Here is a 19,231-nt window from a genome sequence, read left to right as displayed (position 1 = left end):
TGGCATTCAACAAGTCCAGGAAAGAGCATTTTTGTGTTGTCAAGGACTCAAACACTAAAAATGTTGCCGTAAAATTGACAAATAGGACGACTGTAGCTTTATACCTGTACAGCCTAAGGAAAATATACACAAGTTCTTTTATTTTGAAAGCCACATTTGACCACTTTCTTGACTTAATCTGTCTTGCTTCGTAGTCTTTCAACAGTGAATATGGGGAAACCTCAACAAAAGAAGAAGGGTGAGTTGTTGATAGAGAAACTGCAAAGATACACACTGATTCAAAGAAATGACAGTTGGAGAAGAAACTAGACAAGGTGTGGACATAAGGGGCCTCTAAGGGTATTTTGTTTTCCTCATAGCCACTCATTTAATAGTTTTGATGACAAAATGTGAAGGAAAAACCAGATGTTAACCCTGAAAGAAGAACTGTCTTGCTGTTTTGTTTTGACTGGAACACAGTAAGTCATGCATTGTGCTGGCATTTTGGGGGTTCGGTCAGATTTGGCTTGCCGTTTCCATTGGGCTGTGGTTGAACGAGGGGAGCCTGTGGGTGAAGTTAAAGTAAGATCAGATTTTTTTTTGTGTGTGTGTGTGTGTGTGTGTGTGTGTGTGTGTGTGTGTGTGTGTGTGTGTGTGTGTGTGTGTGTGTGTGTGTGTGTGTGTGTGTGTGTGTGTGTGTGTGTGTGTGTGTGTGTGTTTCTTTAGCCATTCACATTTGTGTGGTTTGTGTGAGTGGGCCAGAGGAGGCCAGAGTGCCATGTTGTTTTTATAGAGATGTCTCAACACTGTGGAGGCTTCACAACAGGCTCTGCTCACTGGAGGATTCCAACCCCCCTGATCTACCTTTGTCTGCTTGATTTAGGGAGACTATTTTGATATACTGAATATAGCTAAATATTCTATGGTAAATTGGACAAGAATCCAAATTTGCTTAAGTTAAGTTGCATGAGATTCAAAATGAACTGTGGGGGCTCACAGTCAAGAAGATTATCTTGAAAACTTTCAATGCCGGATTCCCAGCCAAGATTAAGCATAGTCCTGGATTTAACAGCACTTTCAATGGAGAATCTCCATTTAGCTTGCTTTTTAGTCTTGGAGTAGTAGGCTTAATCTGCGTCTGGGAAACCGAACCATCAAATAACTAACATATTGCACAGTAAAGTATTTTTGAATAGGCTCTTTTGAACTGAAACACTATCTTCTTGAAGATTCACATGTAGGGCATATGTGGTGTTGAAGCGACAGCCTTGCGCACGAAGAATACTATATTAATATATAGGAACAGCAGTCACATACTTTCTCACTATGCACATATGGGTTGAAGAACTTTAGCTTGAGCAGCAGAAATAGACTGGTGTTTCAGAGACGCAAGCTAAAGCCTACGTTTATTTCTATAGCATGTTTGAGAAAGCTGAAAGGAAAAAAAACACAAGCTGTTATCACAGCGATTCTTTGCAGCTATTTCAATCACGTGTTTTGCTAAGAGACTGTAGCGTATACCGTCAAGATCTATGTATGGTGAAAAAAATAAAATACAAAAGAGCTTGGCTGACCTGCCACAGCAGCACTGATGGCGCTTGCTCTGCACTGTTGCGGGTTTCCTGTTCTGTCTCGAGAGTTTACACTCTCCAATTCCAAGGATAGATACACTACATCATCAAAAGTATGTGGACTCCTGCTCGTCGAACATCTCATTCCAAAATCATGGCCATTAATGTGGAGTTGGTCCCCCCATTGCTGCTATAACAGCCTACACTCTTCTGGGAAGGCTTTCCATTAGATATTGGAACATTGCTGCGGGACCTGCTTCCATTCAGCCATAAAATCATTAATGAGGTTGGTAACCGATGTTGAGTGATTAGGTCTGGCTCGCAGTCGCCATTCCAATTCATCCCAAAGATGTTTGATGGGGTTGAGGTCAGGGCCCTGTGCTGGCCAGTCCAGTTCTTCTCGACAAACCATTTCTGTATGGACCTTGCTTTGTGCACCAGCCCATTGTCAAGCTGAAACAGGAAAGCGCCTTCCCCAAACTGTTGCCACAAAGTTGGAAGCACAGAATCGTCTACAATGTCATTGTATGCTGTAGCGTTAAGATGGTCCTTCACTGGAACTAAGGGGTCTAGCCCGAACCATGAAAATCAGCCCCAGACCATTATTCCTCCTCCACCAAACTTTACAGTTGGCACTATGCATTCGTGCAGGAAGCGTTCTACTGGCATCCGCCAAACCCAGATTAGTCCGTCAAACTGCCAGATGGTGAAGCGTGATTCATCACTCCAAACAACACATTTTCACTGTTCCAGAATCCAATGGCAGCGAGTTTTACCCCACTCCAGCCAACGCTTGGCGTTGCCCATATGGTGATCTTAGTCTTGTGTGAGGCTGCTCAGCCATGGAAACCCATTTCACGAAGCTCCCGACAAACAGTTATTTTGCTGAATTCGGTAGTGAGTGTTGCAACCGAGGACAGACCATTTATACACGCTTCAGCACTAGTAGGTCCTGTGTGGTCTACCACTTCGCGGCTGAGCCGTTGTTACTCCTAGACGTTTCCACTTCACAATAACAGCACTTACAGTTGACCGTGACAGCTCTAGCAGGGCAGAAATTTGACGAACTGACTTGTTGGAAAGCTGGAATGACGGTGCCATGTTGAAAGTCACTGAGCTCTTCAGCATGGGCCACTTTACTGCCAATATTTGTCTATGGAGATTGCATGGCTGTGTGTTCGATTCCATACACCTGTCAGCAACGAGTGTGGCTGAAATAGCCGAATCCACTAATTTGATGGGCTGTCCACATCCCTTAGGTAGTGTATCACTCTGCAACACTGCACAAGGTCAGTCTACTCTGTGTTTTCGTCAATGTAGTGTGATTCATATTGACTGTTAATAAGGACAGAAAGAGGTTTGTGAAATTGTGCCCATTTCATTTTTTATATGGCTGATACGGTTGTTATTATAGACAGAGTGTGGGGCTTAGTGTATTGCAGACACACCATGTTAAGTCTGCGCAGAACTGTACATGTCAAGCTATTTGTTCAATCAGTCTCATTCTCAAGACCCTAAAAGGCACATGTAGGTAAATCCTCCGCTGAGGAAAGGGAACGGATGTGGGATATTTCCCTCCAGATATTCTGGATGCCGATAAAACTTCAGGGGAACAAAAAAACTCTTTAGATTAAACCGATTTCACAGACCCGGGTTCAAATAGTAGTTGCTATGTTTTCTTTCAAGTCCTTTTGAGTGTTTGATTAAGTCTGTCTGGAGCGCCAGATGGGCGAGGTTTGCACCCGGGTCTATTCCGTTGGTTCCATTTTCACCAGGCAAAGCTCAATCAAGCCAACTAAATGATTTGAACCTAGGTCTGATATCAAATCCATAAAGGGAAACAATGAAGGCCACAATTGGCCTGCTCTGTGTGTAAGAGTGGGTGGAACCAGTGACAGTCCTTCTGGCTCTAACAGTGGAAGCCCTCATGGCCCGTGAACTGCCACCCTGTAGGAAGAGTGAAAAACAGGAGAGAAGACAACAATTGGCTATTCATTTCAGTCAAGATGCCTGGTCAATTAAGTACACAAATAGTACAGATAATGAATGGATATGAGATCCATTTAAAGGAATGTGTAGGACCTGTCTGAAATGACACAGCTTCTGTGTGGGCAGTGGCACTGTCACGGCTAAGGACGAGTCTAGCCAGGCTAGGTCTAATATTGGACACATAATTACAAACGCACAGCCCCACCTTGAGCTGTAAATAGACAAACAGAGTCAAATTGGGATATGACTTGGAGCATGGTTTCTCTGTAGGAATTTTTGAAATTATGATTCATTGGGAGTTGTTGGTAATGAAAGAGGATTTATAACCTTGCTATAGCACTAAATCAAATGGGTTAAAGCCATTTCATATGACTTGATTTTCAAACAAGGTAGGCCAATTGAAATAGGTGTACAAATGATTACAATAGACTTTATGTCATGGCTATTAGCGATAAGGCCAAATAATCAATGTCTATCTGCTGAAAGTTGTGAGAAAAAAAATCGGACTTTCAGGAAGTTCTCAGTTAATTAAGGGTCATGACAGCCGCTATGTTCAGATGAGAGAGGAGGGGCGCTGTGAGCTGAGTCTATGTGAATAGTGTGTACAGTAAGGTCACCATGCATTAGACATGAAATAACACATATTATATATTTTGGAAATGTTACTTAAGTCGTTTTGTTTCTTGACAAGTTTAATAATATAATAACTGTTAATGCTTCTATGTGTACGTGGTTGAGTGTCAAATGTTTTAGGGTAAAGAATGAAATTACTTTTTGTGGAGGAAATATGGTACGCAGAAGAGATGATCAATTCATTAAAGTTGCAATGTAGCTCTGTGTGTCACGTTCTGACCATAGTTCTTTTGTGTTTTCCTTGCTTTAGTGTTGGTCAGGACGTGAGCTGGGTGGGCATTCTATGTTGTGTGTCCAGTTTGTCTATTTCTATGTTTGGCCTGATATGGTTCTCAATCAGAGGCAGGTGTTAGTCATTGTCTCTGATTGGGAACCATATTTAGGTAGCCTGTTTTGTGGGTGGTTGTTCCCTGTCTTTGTGTTTTATGCACCAGATAGGGCTGTTTTGTTTTTTTGCCACGTTTCTTGTTTTGTAGTTTGTTCATGTTGTGTCTCTTATTAAAGAACCATGAACTTCAACCACGCTGTGTTTTGGTCCTCCTCTCCTTCTCAGGAAGAAACCCTGTGGGAGATGTTATTTGTAACTCAAACTGCCCTGTCAAAATAAATATAATAATCTAAGAGCGGTTAAGCAATTTCGGCTGTTGGGTATCGAGCATATGTTCCAACTTTACCTTTCTCAAGTTGTTCTACAGGTACAACCAACAATGTTATTTCATGGCCGAGAAATCGATATCACTTTGCTTTCAGGCAATCTTGAACACGAAATTCCTCGCAATGGTTTCATTTGAAGCGCTCTGATGTCTGAAATAGGCAAAATGACAACATCTCAGTTCACTCCGACTTTTGTTTTATCAGGGAGATACTACTGAAATCATAATTGGGCCTTGCCATACATTGGCATTTGAATATTAAGAGCTTGAGACGACATTTAGTTATTGACTTAGCCTTGTTCTGTTCAATGTTCTCTACCAATATAGTACTCTAAATACAGCAATTTAATGTTAAGTTAAAAAATAATACAAGATTTTTAAAAATGGCTCACACTATTCAAACCAATGATGTTTCGGGAACTTTAAAGTCAATAATCTCAGAGTCATCTTTTTGCAGATATAACCTTATATTCCCAAGCTTTCAACACGATAGATCCAATAACTTCGTCCAAATGTATCTGGATGAATGAGCCAGCACGTTAACTGACGAAGGGATACCTCATGTCCGCATCTGCAGGCTGCTACATGGAGTGCGTCATTAACGGGATATCATCGCCGGTGAGCTCTGATGAGAGGAGGTACCGCAGGATCCGTTTACATCGCCATGAGCCTTGTTGCATGGGCCATGAGGAAGGGAGGGTTGGGGGCTTAAAAGTCACAAATAGTCTAAATATTCCACATTATAGCCTAGTCTTGGGAAAGTTCCAGTAAGTTTATACCCATTTTAACCCGTCAACCACGGTAAAATATAAACCAAATACGATCATATCTGATTCTGAACCAACGCAAATGTCACCTGCCATTATAGGAAATAAATATGTGTTCTCTAAATGATATTTTAGAAAATATATTAAGTTGTGGTTTACAATCACAAACGGAGACCGTGGGGGGGGGCAGTGGTCCCTTTCGCCACCTGCCTCACATGCTCACAAAACCTTGTAAACGCGCACGCGCCTTTTCAACCAATGGCGTACAAATCTTTCCGGAGATAAAATAGGCGGCGTGGACGGAGAGGATGTCATCACAAGTGACCTGGGACCTTGAGAGTCACGCATCGAATAGTAACCATGCCGAGGTCATTTTTGGTGAAGAGTAAACGGGCACATAGCTACCACCAACCCCGATACCTGGATGATGAGTACATAAAACTGGATACTAATGTATCCTTTATATGCGCAGGTGCGTCCATTTATGATGTTGCAGTACTTTGAATAAATGTCATGCGTAATTGTTATCCATGAGCCTTTACGCACACAAGGAATAATTAGCCTACGTTTGTTTTGAAAACCTACCTGTAATGATACGTTTCTCATTTCGCTAAATTCGCGTGGAATGTATTATGTTTCACTTTAGAATTCACAACTACATTATAAATCTGAGACGGATATTATGAGCTTGAATTAAGTGCTAATCTTTGCTTTCTCCGAAACTGTAGAGCGCAAACCGCAAGTTGAGGGGAGCTGTGACGCGCAGGATGCTCATAACCATGGCAAGCGCTCCCCCGAGTCCTATCTAGTGCGCACGGCTGACCTGTTATCCACCTCCCCGCTGAGCCACGAGGGCAACGTGTGCGACCGCTTCCCGGACTATGACTACTACTGGCGCCCTCCATCTCCATCTGCATCACAAGGTCTGTATTTACAGTTTGTTCTGGTGTCTATCTTTGCTCTGTCCTTGGTCACCATTACGCATATGCGCAATGCATCTCCAAACATGGTTATCTGAGAATATCCCTCAGCTTTTAATATTTAGCACTTTTCATCCTGCCCCATGGGGGTTTACCTGCATATTAAAAGGCTGTATTATTGAGTCATTATTGGCTATTTTTTGTAAACAGTATATGGAAACGTGACGACTCATATAGTCCAAATGTTTTCCAGATTCGGAACAATGTTTCACTCCGTCAGTAGACAACGCTCAACCTTTCGCCATTCCATTCCGCCCTTATGCATGGACTACCTACTCTGGTTCCAAGCTCAGGCACCTTGTGCAGCGAACATACCAACAGAATCTCTCCACAACTCTGGAGCCTGACACACAGATGGTTATCGATGGATCCGAGGATGGTGCCTCCAACTCCCCCATTTACGCACAGCGGGGCCCGCACACAGGATTTTACCGGGACTTTGGGTCTACGGTGTTCCCTACCTTTAAAATGTGGGACGCCGACCAATTATACTCGGACCTCAAGGTCTCTAAAATCAAGTCTGAATCCGATCTCATCTGTTCCCGTATAGAGTCAAGCAGATCGTACAAATGCATTAAGTGTTGCAAGGTAAGCCTATCCATACTCCTCCACCATAATGCATACTCAGGTAAATTGTTCGATTTGAATGAGATGGTTTCCACTAATAAACACATTCGGCATCAATCTGGTAGGCTATTAACTATGATCGCTTTCATCTTCTCCAAAAGGTCTTCTCGACACCGCACGGGTTGGAAGTTCACGTCCGTCGGTCGCACAGCGGAGCACGACCCTTCACCTGTGGAATGTGTCGGAAAACATTTGGGCACGCAGTGAGCTTGGAACAACATAAAGCCGTTCACTCACAGGTAATTAGGGCTCAAATGCCTCCGTATTTGCTAAAAAAAAAAAACGTGAACGAAATCCTAAATTGTAGATGGCAACAAGTCGCACTCACGTATACTTGACTTTCTCACATCTTACCTGCTTCTCAGGAGAGGAGCTTCGACTGCAAAATCTGTTGCAAAAGCTTCAAGCGATCGTCCACGCTGTCCACGCACCTGCTCATCCACTCGGACACGCGCCCCTACCCCTGTCAGTACTGCGGTAAGAGATTCCATCAGAAGTCGGACATGAAGAAACACACCTTCATTCATACAGGTGAGAGATTACGCTCCCACCACACGTTCATTATTTAAAAAATGATATACACGGTTTTGTATTAGCCAATTATTCAAAAGTGGTCAACCAAACCAAAAAGTAAGTTAACATATTACGTTTCTAAGTCAGACAATTACGAGAAGAATAACAGCACATCAATATGGAGAGCTCATAATGCAACTTGTTTGTTTACATTATCAGGTGAGAAACCGCACAAGTGCCAGGTATGCGGGAAGGCCTTCAGTCAGAGCTCCAACCTCATCACGCACAGCCGCAAGCACACGGGCTATAAACCGTTCTGCTGCGACCTCTGCGTCAAGGGATTCCAACGGAAAGTGGATCTGAGGCGGCACAAAGACACACAACATGGATTTAAATGAAAAACCGCGAACAGCAAAAATTGTGCCTGGAGGATTGAGAAGAAAATAGGCTAATGGAAGTAAATGTCAAATTTCAGAGGAAGGATTAACGAATTAATTTTAATAGTATATGCAATTGTCAATTTCAAAATACATTTATGCAATACTAGTATTGTTATAGGCCAAATTGTCTTTAACATTTTACAACACAAAATACACGATTTAGAAGTGTTGGTTGTGATGCCCAACTAGGCATATTTATGTTTGTGCTTAATCTTTAGTTTTTTTCCCCTGGCAGAAGAAAACGATTAAATGCAATACTACTCAGCAATTTCATGCTTAGTAGGCTATTTGTGAAAATGTCATATTAATCAATGCCCATTCTATTCCAGCTTAAATTATAACACTGTCACACTATAATTTTTTATGTGTAACAAAATCCAATATACATTTTTAATGGCCCCTTATCTTTTGTAAAACATATGGCTTAAGTTCAAAAGTGCAGGAATCTAAACCAAACATGCTAAAAATATATTCTTAATGAATAGTAGGCCTGTCAGTGAGTTGAATGAAGGTGGTGCAGTGGAATTGTCAATTGTTTAAACCTTCTGTATCAACACATTCTTGAAATGAGCAAGGGGGAAAAAGATGAATAAACTCACACCAACAAAATGAACATATTTTACTCAAGGCCTACAAGCAAAATGCTTCAGAACTACTAGGCTATATCTGTATGATCCTAAAACGTTTGAATCAAATAAAATTATTCACGTTCATTTCCCATTCGTGCGCGCTACCTGGTCCAAACCAAAGATTATCAGACACGCTTTAACACTCTTGGAACAAATGAGATTACACTGCCAGGAAGTTGGGAGAAACAGCTTCACTTTTATTGCACCATCCTCTTACAGTTAGGCAACAACACATGACGTTTTTAGACAAAGTGTAAAACCTGAGTGTGATTTTATTTGGTTGTATAGAGGCACAGGGTTAAACATTGGAGGCTTGTAAAACTTTAAAGATTTGATTTAGACATTTACAGCATCAGATTCACTGTATCAACAGATTCACTTAACTATGCACTAGTGTAAGAATTTGTTTGAAAACAAGCCTTGTCAGTGATACAGTATGCCTACACGGTCTTCATTTCAGGGAACTACAACGTCGAGAGAAGACGAAAGTCATTATTTTACTCTTAATTCCCAATAACAGAACACAATCAATCAACAAATAGAAAATCAACAAAACCGAAAAAGCAACCAAAATAAATAAAAAGGAACCAGACTGACGTCTCCCTTCCCCATCAGTTCTTATAATAGGGGACAATGTTGTCCAGAAGACAGACAGACACCATCAGTTCTTATAATAGGGGACAATGTTGTCCAGAAGAAGAATAGACTTTCATTCATTTGTCTGCCGTTTTTCTGTGTGCTCGTGTGGACAGAGCTCTGCGGTTCTGAGTAGCTGGACCAGGCTCTGCAGGTCCCGGTCCAGCAGTGGGAGCTCCTGCATCAGAGTAGAGAGGTAATCGACTGAGGCCGGCCTCTCCAGGGCCTCCCGCACCACTGGGGACACCTCTGATAACCTGCAAAACAAACAACACGGAAAAAACCGAAGGCCTCGGTAGTAAAAGAAGTATTAAGTACAAGACGTCTAGATGGCAGTAACGGCTAACTTGACCATTTTCAGAAATCTCATCAACAGCGAAATGCACGTTTTTCAAAGTTTAAGGGCACATTGACCTGGATTTGGGAGCGACTGGAAATCCACCTTGTGAACAGGTATAATGCTTTACGGTGAGCTTATAGCGCAAGACGTGTTCATAAGAGTCTCTCTCTCGTAGGCGTCTTATTACGACCGCGTCTTAATGCTCAGGGCTAAATAACACAGATTGTGAGTCAGCCGAAACCAAACTGCGCCTGAGAGCAGCGCCACTTTCAAATCGTTGTGAGAACCGTCAGTTTCGTCAGCATCTTACTCGATAGGGCGTGTTGCTTTACTCGTAAGCGACTACGGGACTGGATCAAGACCACTTTAGTAGATCAGGTAATATTAGATAGAGACGGCAGCCCCCCTGGTTTCCTCTGTACTGATCCTAGGCTCTCCAGCTGTTCCTGCAACAGGACAAACACGGGAAGAAGCACTTACAAATGGAGGAGCACCACTGCAATCAGGGTCCACTCTGGGCCTTTGTGGATGATGTTGGTGTTTGTAAACCTGTCATGGAAACAAAAGAGACAATATAGTAAAATAAATAATCTATAAAACAACACAGGTTTTGAGAAGCTGAAAGAAATGAGTACTGCCATTAGGCCTGACAACACTATGATTCTCCATGAAATAAAAACAAAGTCGAGAAATATCTGGCCTTTCCTTCAACTTGGCAGTCCAACCATATGTCAGAGACAAAATCATACAGACAAAACAATTATAGTTGTTCGATATGACAGTTGTTGGAGCTCAGGGGGCCTGCAGGACTCAGGAGCTAGTGGTGAATTCCTGGAAACAGTCATCTCACTAAAAGGTGTGACAAGTGGTATGCTATTCAAAAAGACAAAAACCTCTGAGCTACAGGAAGTCAATAGCACTCTGCCAATCACTGCTTCCTGTTGACTGCACCTAAAAATCAGCCAATCCGACCCTAGTTAGTGCCCACGGCAGGAGCAGAGTTCATTTCTGGCCCATTTTCTGGCCCGTTCTGGCCCGTTTGGCTCCCTAGAAAGTCCACGCAGTTAGTGGAAGCCTTGATACCACATAACTTCTCCATAAATACCGTACTTACAGTGTCTCATAGTAGGAGTGCTGATCTAGGAACAGCCCCCCCATGTCATGTCATCTTATTCATTATGATCTAAAAGAGCAAAACTGATCCTAGATCAGCACTTCTACTTTGTTACGGTTTATGAATACATGCCCAGGTAAAATACTGACTCTACAACGTTCCAGTCTCCCGGACGCAGTCTGGGGACGTTGTAGAAGGTGTGTTAAAAAGGTCACACTGGCGCTGACCTGAAGGTTCTGACCAGCCTGTTGAGGTCACTGGAGACGTCAGTCATGGTGAGACACAGAGGACCCACGATGTCTCTCAGGCTTCGGACCGCAAAGAGAAACAGACAGAACAACTTTGTTTACTTTCTTCATATGAGCAGACGCTAAGTTAAATTCGCCAAGCTTAAAGACTGAGCCAGTCCTCTTCAATGCTTCTGTAATATTGCTGTTTGTCAATTGTCAGCACATCAGGTGACCATATATTCATCGCAGAAACCCAGTTCTTTGCACTTTGAAAACCGTTGCAGTGTTTTTACACACACACCCTTTAGTGAGCTTCTCCACTGTAATCCGTTTCTGGATGAGGTGCTGGGCATGGGAGTCAACCAACGGGAGTGCCCCACCCTGGTTCTGGAGAGGAGGACAGGAATACAATGAGTGAGTGAGACAGACAGACACAGGGAGAGAGACAGGGAGAGAGACAGGACGACAGACAGGACGACAGACAGGAGATAGTTTCATGTCACATCTCTCCAATGCTTATATAGAGTGCCCCCATCTGTACACTGGCAGTTGCTACAATAAACTCCTCCCCCACTCACCTCTGAGTCTCCGCCTCTGGCATGTTGTTTCCCTGACAACCGCTGGACTTCCTCCGTCCCTTCGTAGAACTCCCTCACCCTCAGCCCCATCTCCTCTGTCTCCCTGCGTAGGGTGTCGTAGTCTGGGGCCGGGGCCAAGGGCCTTCCTGGACCCCCTTGGGAGTCAGTCTCACGTCCCTCCCCACCATCCTTCACAATGTCCTCCAAGTCATCTTCATCTAGCTCCTCTTCCTCCTCCTTCTTTGTTTCTATCAGTGTTTTACTAAAGTGGTCTGGGCCATATAGGAACTTCATAGTCTCCTCAGTCATCCATTCAGTGAAGGTCCTCCTTAGGCCTTCTAGAAGGTTCAGCCGGACAGAGACAGGTTTAGTCCCGGCTTCGTGGCCCTTGAGGAGCCCCCGGAGCCCCTGGGCTCCCCTTCTGCTCATGCCCACCTGGGTGATGTTGATGCCAGGCTGGGTGGGCTGTGCTGGGTCCCCCCGTGGACTGGGGTTTGGAGCTGGTTCTTGATTCTGTACACTGTAGGCTGTTAGTGCAGAAGACGTAGCTGTGGCTGGGTCTCGATCCTGTATTGTAACTTGGCTCAATAGCTCTGCAGCTTCCTCCATAGACTGGCCCTCTGGCGACCCTCTCTCTCCCAGGAAAGATTGCTGCTCACTCTGGTGGTTCGTATCTGTGGTGTGCTGTTGGCGTCCATCTGTCCCATTGCTTGGCTTCCTTTGTGCTTTCTGTGATTCTTCTGTATTCTCCTTGTCTTCTGCCTCGTTTGTTTGTATTTGCTTGGGCACTGTTGTGTCCTTCCCTCCTGACCTTCTCTCCCTGTCCTCCCCCTCTCCAGGTTCCCTACCCTCCCCTTCGGCGGTGCGCTTGGGCAGATCGCCCCAGTGCACCCTGGGTCCCCGTCGCTGGGAGACCACGCTTGAGACAAAGTCGTGTTCTGCGTCGCTGTCGTCGCTGTGGCCGGCTGTAGGGGAGCGCCTGGGGTCCTCTGGGGCCTCGGGGGACACGGAGTCCAAGGGAAGGGGGTTCTCCACATCGTCCTCTCTGAGACGCCTCTCAGCCAGCCTCACCTCCTCTCCGGTGCTACCGCTAGACAGAGGGGGAGGGAATCCGGGGGAAGTCAGTCAGTCAAGCAAATCACTCAATCGATATATCAATGGTTCCGTAGTTATTATTTTTTTTTATGTTCACAGTCTGCGAATTACTGCATTTTTATGCCGTAAACGATTGAGGAATGGATTTGATAAATAGATCGATACCTATCTATCCATCCATCCATCCAAACCTTCTAAATCAGTTGAATGACAGCTCCACATCGTATCAATTCATCCAGACTGAATGACGTTGTGGGAAAAAGTTATGTACTTACCCATCTCCTTTCTTCATTAATTTCACATCTGGGGGGCTGCAAATGACGAGAGGAGTTAACATTTAGGTCAAATTTGGACCTAAAGAAAAATGGCTGCCTACCTCAGCACTGTATATATGCTGAAGTAAAACAGTGCAGGCTTACCTCTCGTGCTGCCTCAGCCATAGAGGGCTCTTTGATATCTGCAGCTCAAAGGACTTGGAGGCTTTGTAGCAGAAGTTACTGCAGAAGCTCTGTGTCAGAGAGGGAAAGGGCCGCGTTTCGGTCTTACGTCAGTCACGTTCTTTCGCAGTGCTGGGCACAACACAGCAAAGTATCTGACTCTGTGTCTGACTGAGCACTTACCTTGCGTTCCGTGATGTCATAGACTTTATTGGTTTTGGTGGAAATTTTGAACTGTTGAGTGGAGACCTAGTAAAAAAAAATACCTGATATAAGTTAGTTTTGACCAATCATGAACTGGAAGGCAAGTAAAAAGGTAAAGCCCTTTAGAAATACACAAATCCTTACCTTGCCCAGTTTGTTTGAACAGACAGGATAACCGCACAGCTTCACAATGGACCTCTCCTCAACTGTGTCTTTGTAATTGGCAGCAGTGATTAACCTTGCCTGCAAATAAATCAAAGACATTGAAAGGAACATAATGAACACATGGCAGATGCCCCCACACCACCTCAAAATAACAATGCCGTGCTCCTCCACCAACTGATATCTATGGACAGTGAATCTTTCCACGGGGTCACAGATCCTCTTCTAATTCACAAGACTGGAACCGCTCCAACTCTGCGCGCTTCATTCATTCAGTCTTACCCACAGATCGCCCTGCAGCATTGACCACAGGAGGTAGACAGCGTATTAACCTCCACGGTACTCACACAGTCAACCAGGAAGTCGTCTGCTACGCTGTCCTCCAAGAGACGCTCCACCACCTGCAGAGCCCTCTTCTCCAGATCCAGCTTCTCTCTCAGGGTCTCCCGCACTGCCTCTCTCCTGGGGTTAGGGAGACAGGGGTTCTACGCGGTCAGCGCCACAGTCAGGGAGACGCATTGGGGGGGGTATGACCATATTTACATTTACATTTAAGTCATTTAGCAGACGCTCTTCAGAGACAAACACGGCTCACAAATGGGAGTCAAGCAACATTGGCATTCAACCCCCCAAAAAATATGAAGACAACAGCAACCTTCATACGTTTGGGAACCACTGATGTCACATTAGCCTGAAATCCAGACCCGTTTTGCACTAACATTCCACTCGTTGTACTCTGTGTCATATTGACAAATTGTTTGGCATGACAAGGCGTGGTTTGTTCAGTGTCTTCAGAAAGTACTCACACGCTTTCCCCCCCACGTTTTGTTGTGTTACAGCCTAAACGTAAAATAAGTACAATTGCGATTGTGTCCTGGCCTACACGCAAGGCCCCATAATGTCAAAGTGGAATTATTTTTTTAGAAATGTTAACAAATTAAAAAGATAAATGTCTTGAGTCAATAAGTATTCCACCCCTTTGTTATCGCAAGCCTAAATATGTTAAGGAGTAAACATTTGCATAATAAATTACACAGACTAACTGTGCAATAAGTGTTTAACATGATTTTTGAATGACTACCTCATCTCAGTAGCCCAAACATACAATAACCTGTAAGGTCCCTCAGTAGAGCAGTTCATTTCAAACACAGGTTCAACCAAAGACCAGGGAGGTTTTCCAATGCATCCACAAAAAAGGCACCTACTGGTTAATGGTTAGAAAAATGTAAAAAGCAGACATTAAATATCTCTTTGAACATGGTGAAGTTATTAATTACACTTTGGATGGTGTATCAATACACCCAGTCACTACAAAGATACAGGCGTCCTTCCTAACTCAGTTGCCAGAGAGGAAGGAAACTGCTCAGGGATTTCACCATGAGGCCAATGGTGACTTTAAAACAGTTAAGAGTTTAATGGCTGTGGAGGAGAGAACGGATCAACAACATTGTAGTTACTTCACAATACTAACCTAATTGACAGAGTGAAAAGGAAGCCTGTACAGAATAAAAATGTTCCAAAACATGCACCCTGTTCGCAACAAGGCACTAAAGTAATACTGCAAAAATGTGACAAAGCAATTAAGTTCTTGTCCTGAATACAAAGTGTTATGTTTGGGGCAAATCCAATACAACACATTACAGAGTACCACTTCACATTTTCAAGCATAGTGGTGGATGCTATCAGTATGCTCGTCATCGGCAAGGACTAGGGACATTGCTGGATCTAGTGAAGGGTACCAAAACATGTCTGCATCATTGAAGGTCCCCAAGAACACAGTGGCCTCCATCATTCTTAAATGGAAGAAGTTTGGAAGCACCAAGACTCTTCCTAGAGCTGGCAGCCCAGCCAAACTGAGCAATCGGGGAGAAGGACCTAGGTCAGGGAGGTGAACAAGAACCCGATGGTCACTCTGACAGAGCTCCAGAGTTCCTCTGTGGAGATGGTTGTCCTTCTGGAAGGTTCTCCCATCTCTGCAGCACCCCACCAATCAGACCTTTATGGTAAAGTGGCCAGACAGAAGCCACTCCTCAGTAAAAGGCACATGACAGCTCACTTGGAGTTTGCCAAAAGGCACCTAAAGGACTCTCAGACCATGTGAAACAAGACTCACTGGTCTGAGGAAACCAAGATTGAACTCTTTGGCCTGAAAGCCAAGTGTCACGTCTGGAGGAAACCTGGTACCATCCCTACTGTGAAGCATGTTGGTGGAAGCATTATGCTGTGGGGATGTCTCCCAGTCCCTGAAAAACTAGTCAGGTTCGAGAGAAAGATGAACACAGCAATGTACAGAGAGATCCTTGATGAAAACCTGATCCAGAGCGCTCAGGACTTCAGACTGGGACGAAGGTTCACCTTCCAACAGGACAACGACCCTAAGCACACAGCAAAGACAACGCAGGAGTGACTTCGGGACAAGTCTCTGAAAGTCCTTGAGTGGCCCAGCCAGAGCCCAGACTTGAACCCGATCGAACATCTCTGGAGAGACCTGAAAATAGCTGTGCAGTGACAGACCTTGAGAGGATCTGCAGAGAAGAATATGAGAAACTCTCCAAATACAGCTTGTAGTATCATACCCAAGAAGACTTGAGGCTGTAATCACTGCCAAAAGTGCCTCAACAAAGTACTGAGTAAAGGGCCTGAAAATGGCCTCCCGAGTGGCGCAGTGGTTAAGGGCGCTGTACTGCAGCGCCAGCTGTGCCATCAGAGTCCCTGGGTTCGCGCCCAGGCTCTGTCGTAACCGGCCGCGACCGGGAGGTCCGTGGGGCGATGCACAATTGGCCTAGCGTCGTCCGGGTTAGGGAGGGCTTGGTCGGTAGGGATGTCCTTGTCTCATCGCGCACCAGCGACTCCTGTGGTGGGCTGGGTGCAGTGCGCTCTAACCAAGGTTGCCAAGTGCACAGTGTAGTCTAACACATTGGTGCGGCTGGCTTCCAGGTTGGATGCGCGCTGTGTTAAGAAGCATTACAGCTGGCTGGGTTGTGTATCAGAGGACGCATGACTTTCAACCGGTCTGACTGTTGAATAGCCTGGTTCCTCTCTAGGTTTCTTCCTAGGTTTTGGCCTTTCTAGGGAGTTTTTCCTAGCCACCGTGCTTCTACACCTGCATTGCTTGCTGTTTGGGGTTTTAGGCTGGGTACGAAGGGCTATATAAATACATTTGACTTGATTTGACTGAGTAGTGAAAATATTATACAATAGCTTAAATATTGTATAAATATTATACAATAGCTTAGATAAGAGTGAATTGATTCATTGGTTGTTGCTTTGTATATCAGTTCATAATCCCGATGCCATGGTATTGGGGCAACAATCTTGAATTTTATGTGGCATAGTTGTTAACCCTCTAGACCGTAAGTGAAACTGATACATTTTACGATTTTATATTAGTCATTTTAAGCCATTTATTTAAAAAAATATTGGTTGCAGACAAAACTAATTAATTATTTTTTCTAAGTAATTGCCTTTTCCATTTTTGTGGCAGCAATGAGTTGGTAGAGTGCCTATAAGAACATCCAATAGTCAAAGGTATATGAAATACAAATCGTAGAGAGAGAAATAGTCCAATAATTCCTATAATAACTACAACCTAAAACTACTTACCTGGTAATATTGAAGACTCATGTTAAAAGGAAACACCAGCTTTCATATGTTCTCATGTTCTGAGCAAGGAACTGAAACGTTAGCTTCCTTACATGGCACATATTGCACTTTTACTTTCTTCTCCAACACTTTGTTTTTGCATTATTTAAACCAAATTGAACAATTTTATTTTTTATTTGAGGCTAAATTGATTTCATTGATGTATTATATTACGTTAAAGTAAGTGTTTATTCAGTATTGTTGTAATTGTATTATTGCAACATTTTTTTTTTTGGTCCTCCAATAAATCGTTATGATTTTTCTACGCCGATAATCGGTCGAACTCTAATACAGATGCTGCCTCTTCTGGGAGGATACAATTGGAATTCTAACCAACTCTGTATAGCTTCAATTCAAAATAAGGACAAACTGCCTCCTGAGTGGCGCAGCGGTCTAAGACTGTCCGGGCACCTGCAAGCTGACTTCGGTCACCAGCTGGACGGTGTTTCCTCCAACACATTGGTGCGGCTGTCTTCTGGGTTAAGTGATTAGTGCGTCAAGAAGCAGTGCGGCTTGGCGGGGTCTTGTTGCGGAGGACGCATGGCTCTCGACCTTCGCATCTCCCGAGTCCATAGGGGAGTTGCAGCGATGGGACAAGACTGCATCTACCAATTGGATATCACGAAAATTGGGGAGAAAAAGGGGTAAAAAGTACAAAAGTCAAATCAAGGGGAAACGCAATAGTGCTATGCACGGGCAAAATCCCAAAGGAAAACCTGGTTCAGTCTACTTTCTAGCAGACACTGGGAACAAATTCACCTTCCAGCAGGACATTAACCTAAAACACAAGGCCAAATACACGCTGGAACGCTTACCAAGATGACATTGAATGTCCTTCAGTGGCCTAGTTACAGTTTACATAAATCTGCTTGAAAATGGCTGTTTAGCAATTATCAACAACCAACTTGACAGAGCTTGAACTATTTTTTAAAGAATAATGTGCAAATATCGTACAATCCAGGTGTGCAAAGCTCTTAGAGACTCACAGCTGTAATCATTGCCAAAGGTGATTCTAATGTGTATTGATTGACTCAGGGGTGGGAATACTTATATACAGATATTTCTGTATTTCATTTTCAAACAATTGACAAAAAAACAAACATGTTTCGACTTTGTCTTAATGCAGTAGTGTGTAGATTATTGAGAAGAAAAACATATTTAATCAATTTCATAATTTAGGATGTAACACAACAAAATGTGGAATAAGTAAAGGGGTGTGAATACTTTCTGAAGACACTGTAACAAGCACAAGAGACTGGTACCCAGGCTAACGTTAAATACCTTCTTGCTTCCTCTGCAGCGGCCTGTGCTCCTTTGACACTCTTCCCATCTGTCAAATAAGTGAAATTAGGTGTCAGTACTCATAAGGAAGTTGGCTGTATACTGTAATTTACCCATAAAAGTAACGTTAGCCAGTTAACGTTATGCTATGGTTGCATTTGCAGCTAGCTAGCTAAATTAGCTAGAGCTACGTAAACACAACCGTAACGTTAGTTGAAAGAACGATAGCTTCGTTTCCATCACTTTTTGAGGACCCACAGAGATCCAACAATATCTAAACACAATGTTAATACCGGTCTGATGATATCTTATAAAAACAAACCCCTTTTGCCTGGTTTTGAAGAGCGAGCGACTCTTTTTCGTGGCACGTTCTCCATGCTGGTCAAATATTTTGTCACAGATAGAAAGAACAACGAGACAGATATTTCTCCGGATGTATAAATGTGAAGCATCCGGTTGGCGTTTCTACTCACTACCAAATATGGCGGGCAGTGAGAGACGATAGAACGAGATGGATTTTGGCCGGCATTCTGCAAATCTTATTTTCGGTTCCCAAAACTAAAATATGTTATGAACAGAACGGACTAAGTTTAGTAGACTTCACCCTTTGCGAAAGTGTTTTTATTAAATCGCGCTGTTTAGGAGTGCAAAGGCGAAGTGAGTTATTGCACACGCGCACTTCACAGAGTAGGCGTTCCCTAACGGAAATATGCATCTGTCACTAGAACATG

General features: G+C 43.7%; 2 protein-coding genes across 3 annotated transcripts; one reads left to right on the top strand and one right to left on the bottom strand.

Moving 5' to 3' along the window:
* The first annotated feature begins 5,900 nt into the window (after window positions 1-5,900).
* Window positions 5,901-9,066, top strand: LOC118402381 (zinc finger protein Gfi-1-like). The gene is made up of 6 exons (XM_035800539.2): window positions 5,901-6,064; window positions 6,321-6,515; window positions 6,766-7,160; window positions 7,301-7,438; window positions 7,565-7,730; window positions 7,932-9,066. Exons 1-6 carry the CDS (start codon window positions 5,953-5,955, stop codon window positions 8,108-8,110), a joined length of 1,185 nt encoding a protein of 394 aa, XP_035656432.1. The 5' UTR covers window positions 5,901-5,952; the 3' UTR covers window positions 8,111-9,066.
* rpap2 (RNA polymerase II associated protein 2) lies at window positions 8,958-18,986 on the bottom strand. 2 transcript variants are annotated; one of them, XM_035800538.2, is made up of 12 exons: window positions 18,823-18,986; window positions 18,501-18,549; window positions 13,925-14,039; window positions 13,560-13,658; window positions 13,395-13,460; window positions 13,194-13,282; window positions 13,050-13,085; window positions 11,680-12,769; window positions 11,403-11,488; window positions 11,099-11,179; window positions 10,238-10,306; window positions 8,958-9,674 (listed from the first exon to the last, which is right to left on the bottom strand). In XM_035800538.2, the coding sequence occupies exons 1-12, from the start codon at window positions 18,950-18,952 to the stop codon at window positions 9,491-9,493; spliced, it is 2,094 nt and encodes a 697-aa protein (XP_035656431.1). In that variant the 5' UTR covers window positions 18,953-18,986; the 3' UTR covers window positions 8,958-9,490. The 2 variants fall into 2 exon arrangements, with proteins under 2 accessions (XP_035656431.1, XP_052333237.1); XM_052477277.1 differs by having other exon boundaries at window positions 18,832-18,902.
* Window positions 18,987-19,231: the final 245 nt, after the last annotated feature.

Source organism: Oncorhynchus keta, chromosome 23, assembly GCF_023373465.1.
Source record: "Oncorhynchus keta strain PuntledgeMale-10-30-2019 chromosome 23, Oket_V2, whole genome shotgun sequence".
Lineage (NCBI taxonomy): Eukaryota > Metazoa > Chordata > Actinopteri > Salmoniformes > Salmonidae > Oncorhynchus > Oncorhynchus keta.
Note: the sequence above shows the minus strand (reverse complement) of the source record. Positions and strands in the feature narration are given on the sequence as shown.

What these genes read in the sequence shown, in the direction of transcription:
- rpap2 (XM_035800538.2), bottom strand. Translation starts at nt 18,952, where the DNA reads ATGCTTCACATTTATACATCCGGAGAAATATCTGTCTCGTTGTTCTTT. An exon ending in CCAGAGGCGGAGACTCAGAG is followed by an intron (nt 11,489 to 11,679) that starts GTGAGTGGGGGA and finishes CCTCCTCTCCAG; the next exon opens with AACCAGGGTGGGGCACTCCC. An exon ending in AGGCTGGTCAGAACCTTCAG is followed by an intron (nt 10,307 to 11,098) that starts GTCAGCGCCAGT and finishes TTTCCATGACAG; the next exon opens with GTTTACAAACACCAACATCA.
- LOC118402381 (XM_035800539.2), top strand. Translation starts at nt 5,953, where the DNA reads ATGCCGAGGTCATTTTTGGTGAAGAGTAAACGGGCACATAGCTACCAC. An exon ending in TGTATCCTTTATATGCGCAG is followed by an intron (nt 6,065 to 6,320) that starts GTGCGTCCATTT and finishes CCGAAACTGTAG; the next exon opens with AGCGCAAACCGCAAGTTGAG. An exon ending in AATGCATTAAGTGTTGCAAG is followed by an intron (nt 7,161 to 7,300) that starts GTAAGCCTATCC and finishes CTTCTCCAAAAG; the next exon opens with GTCTTCTCGACACCGCACGG.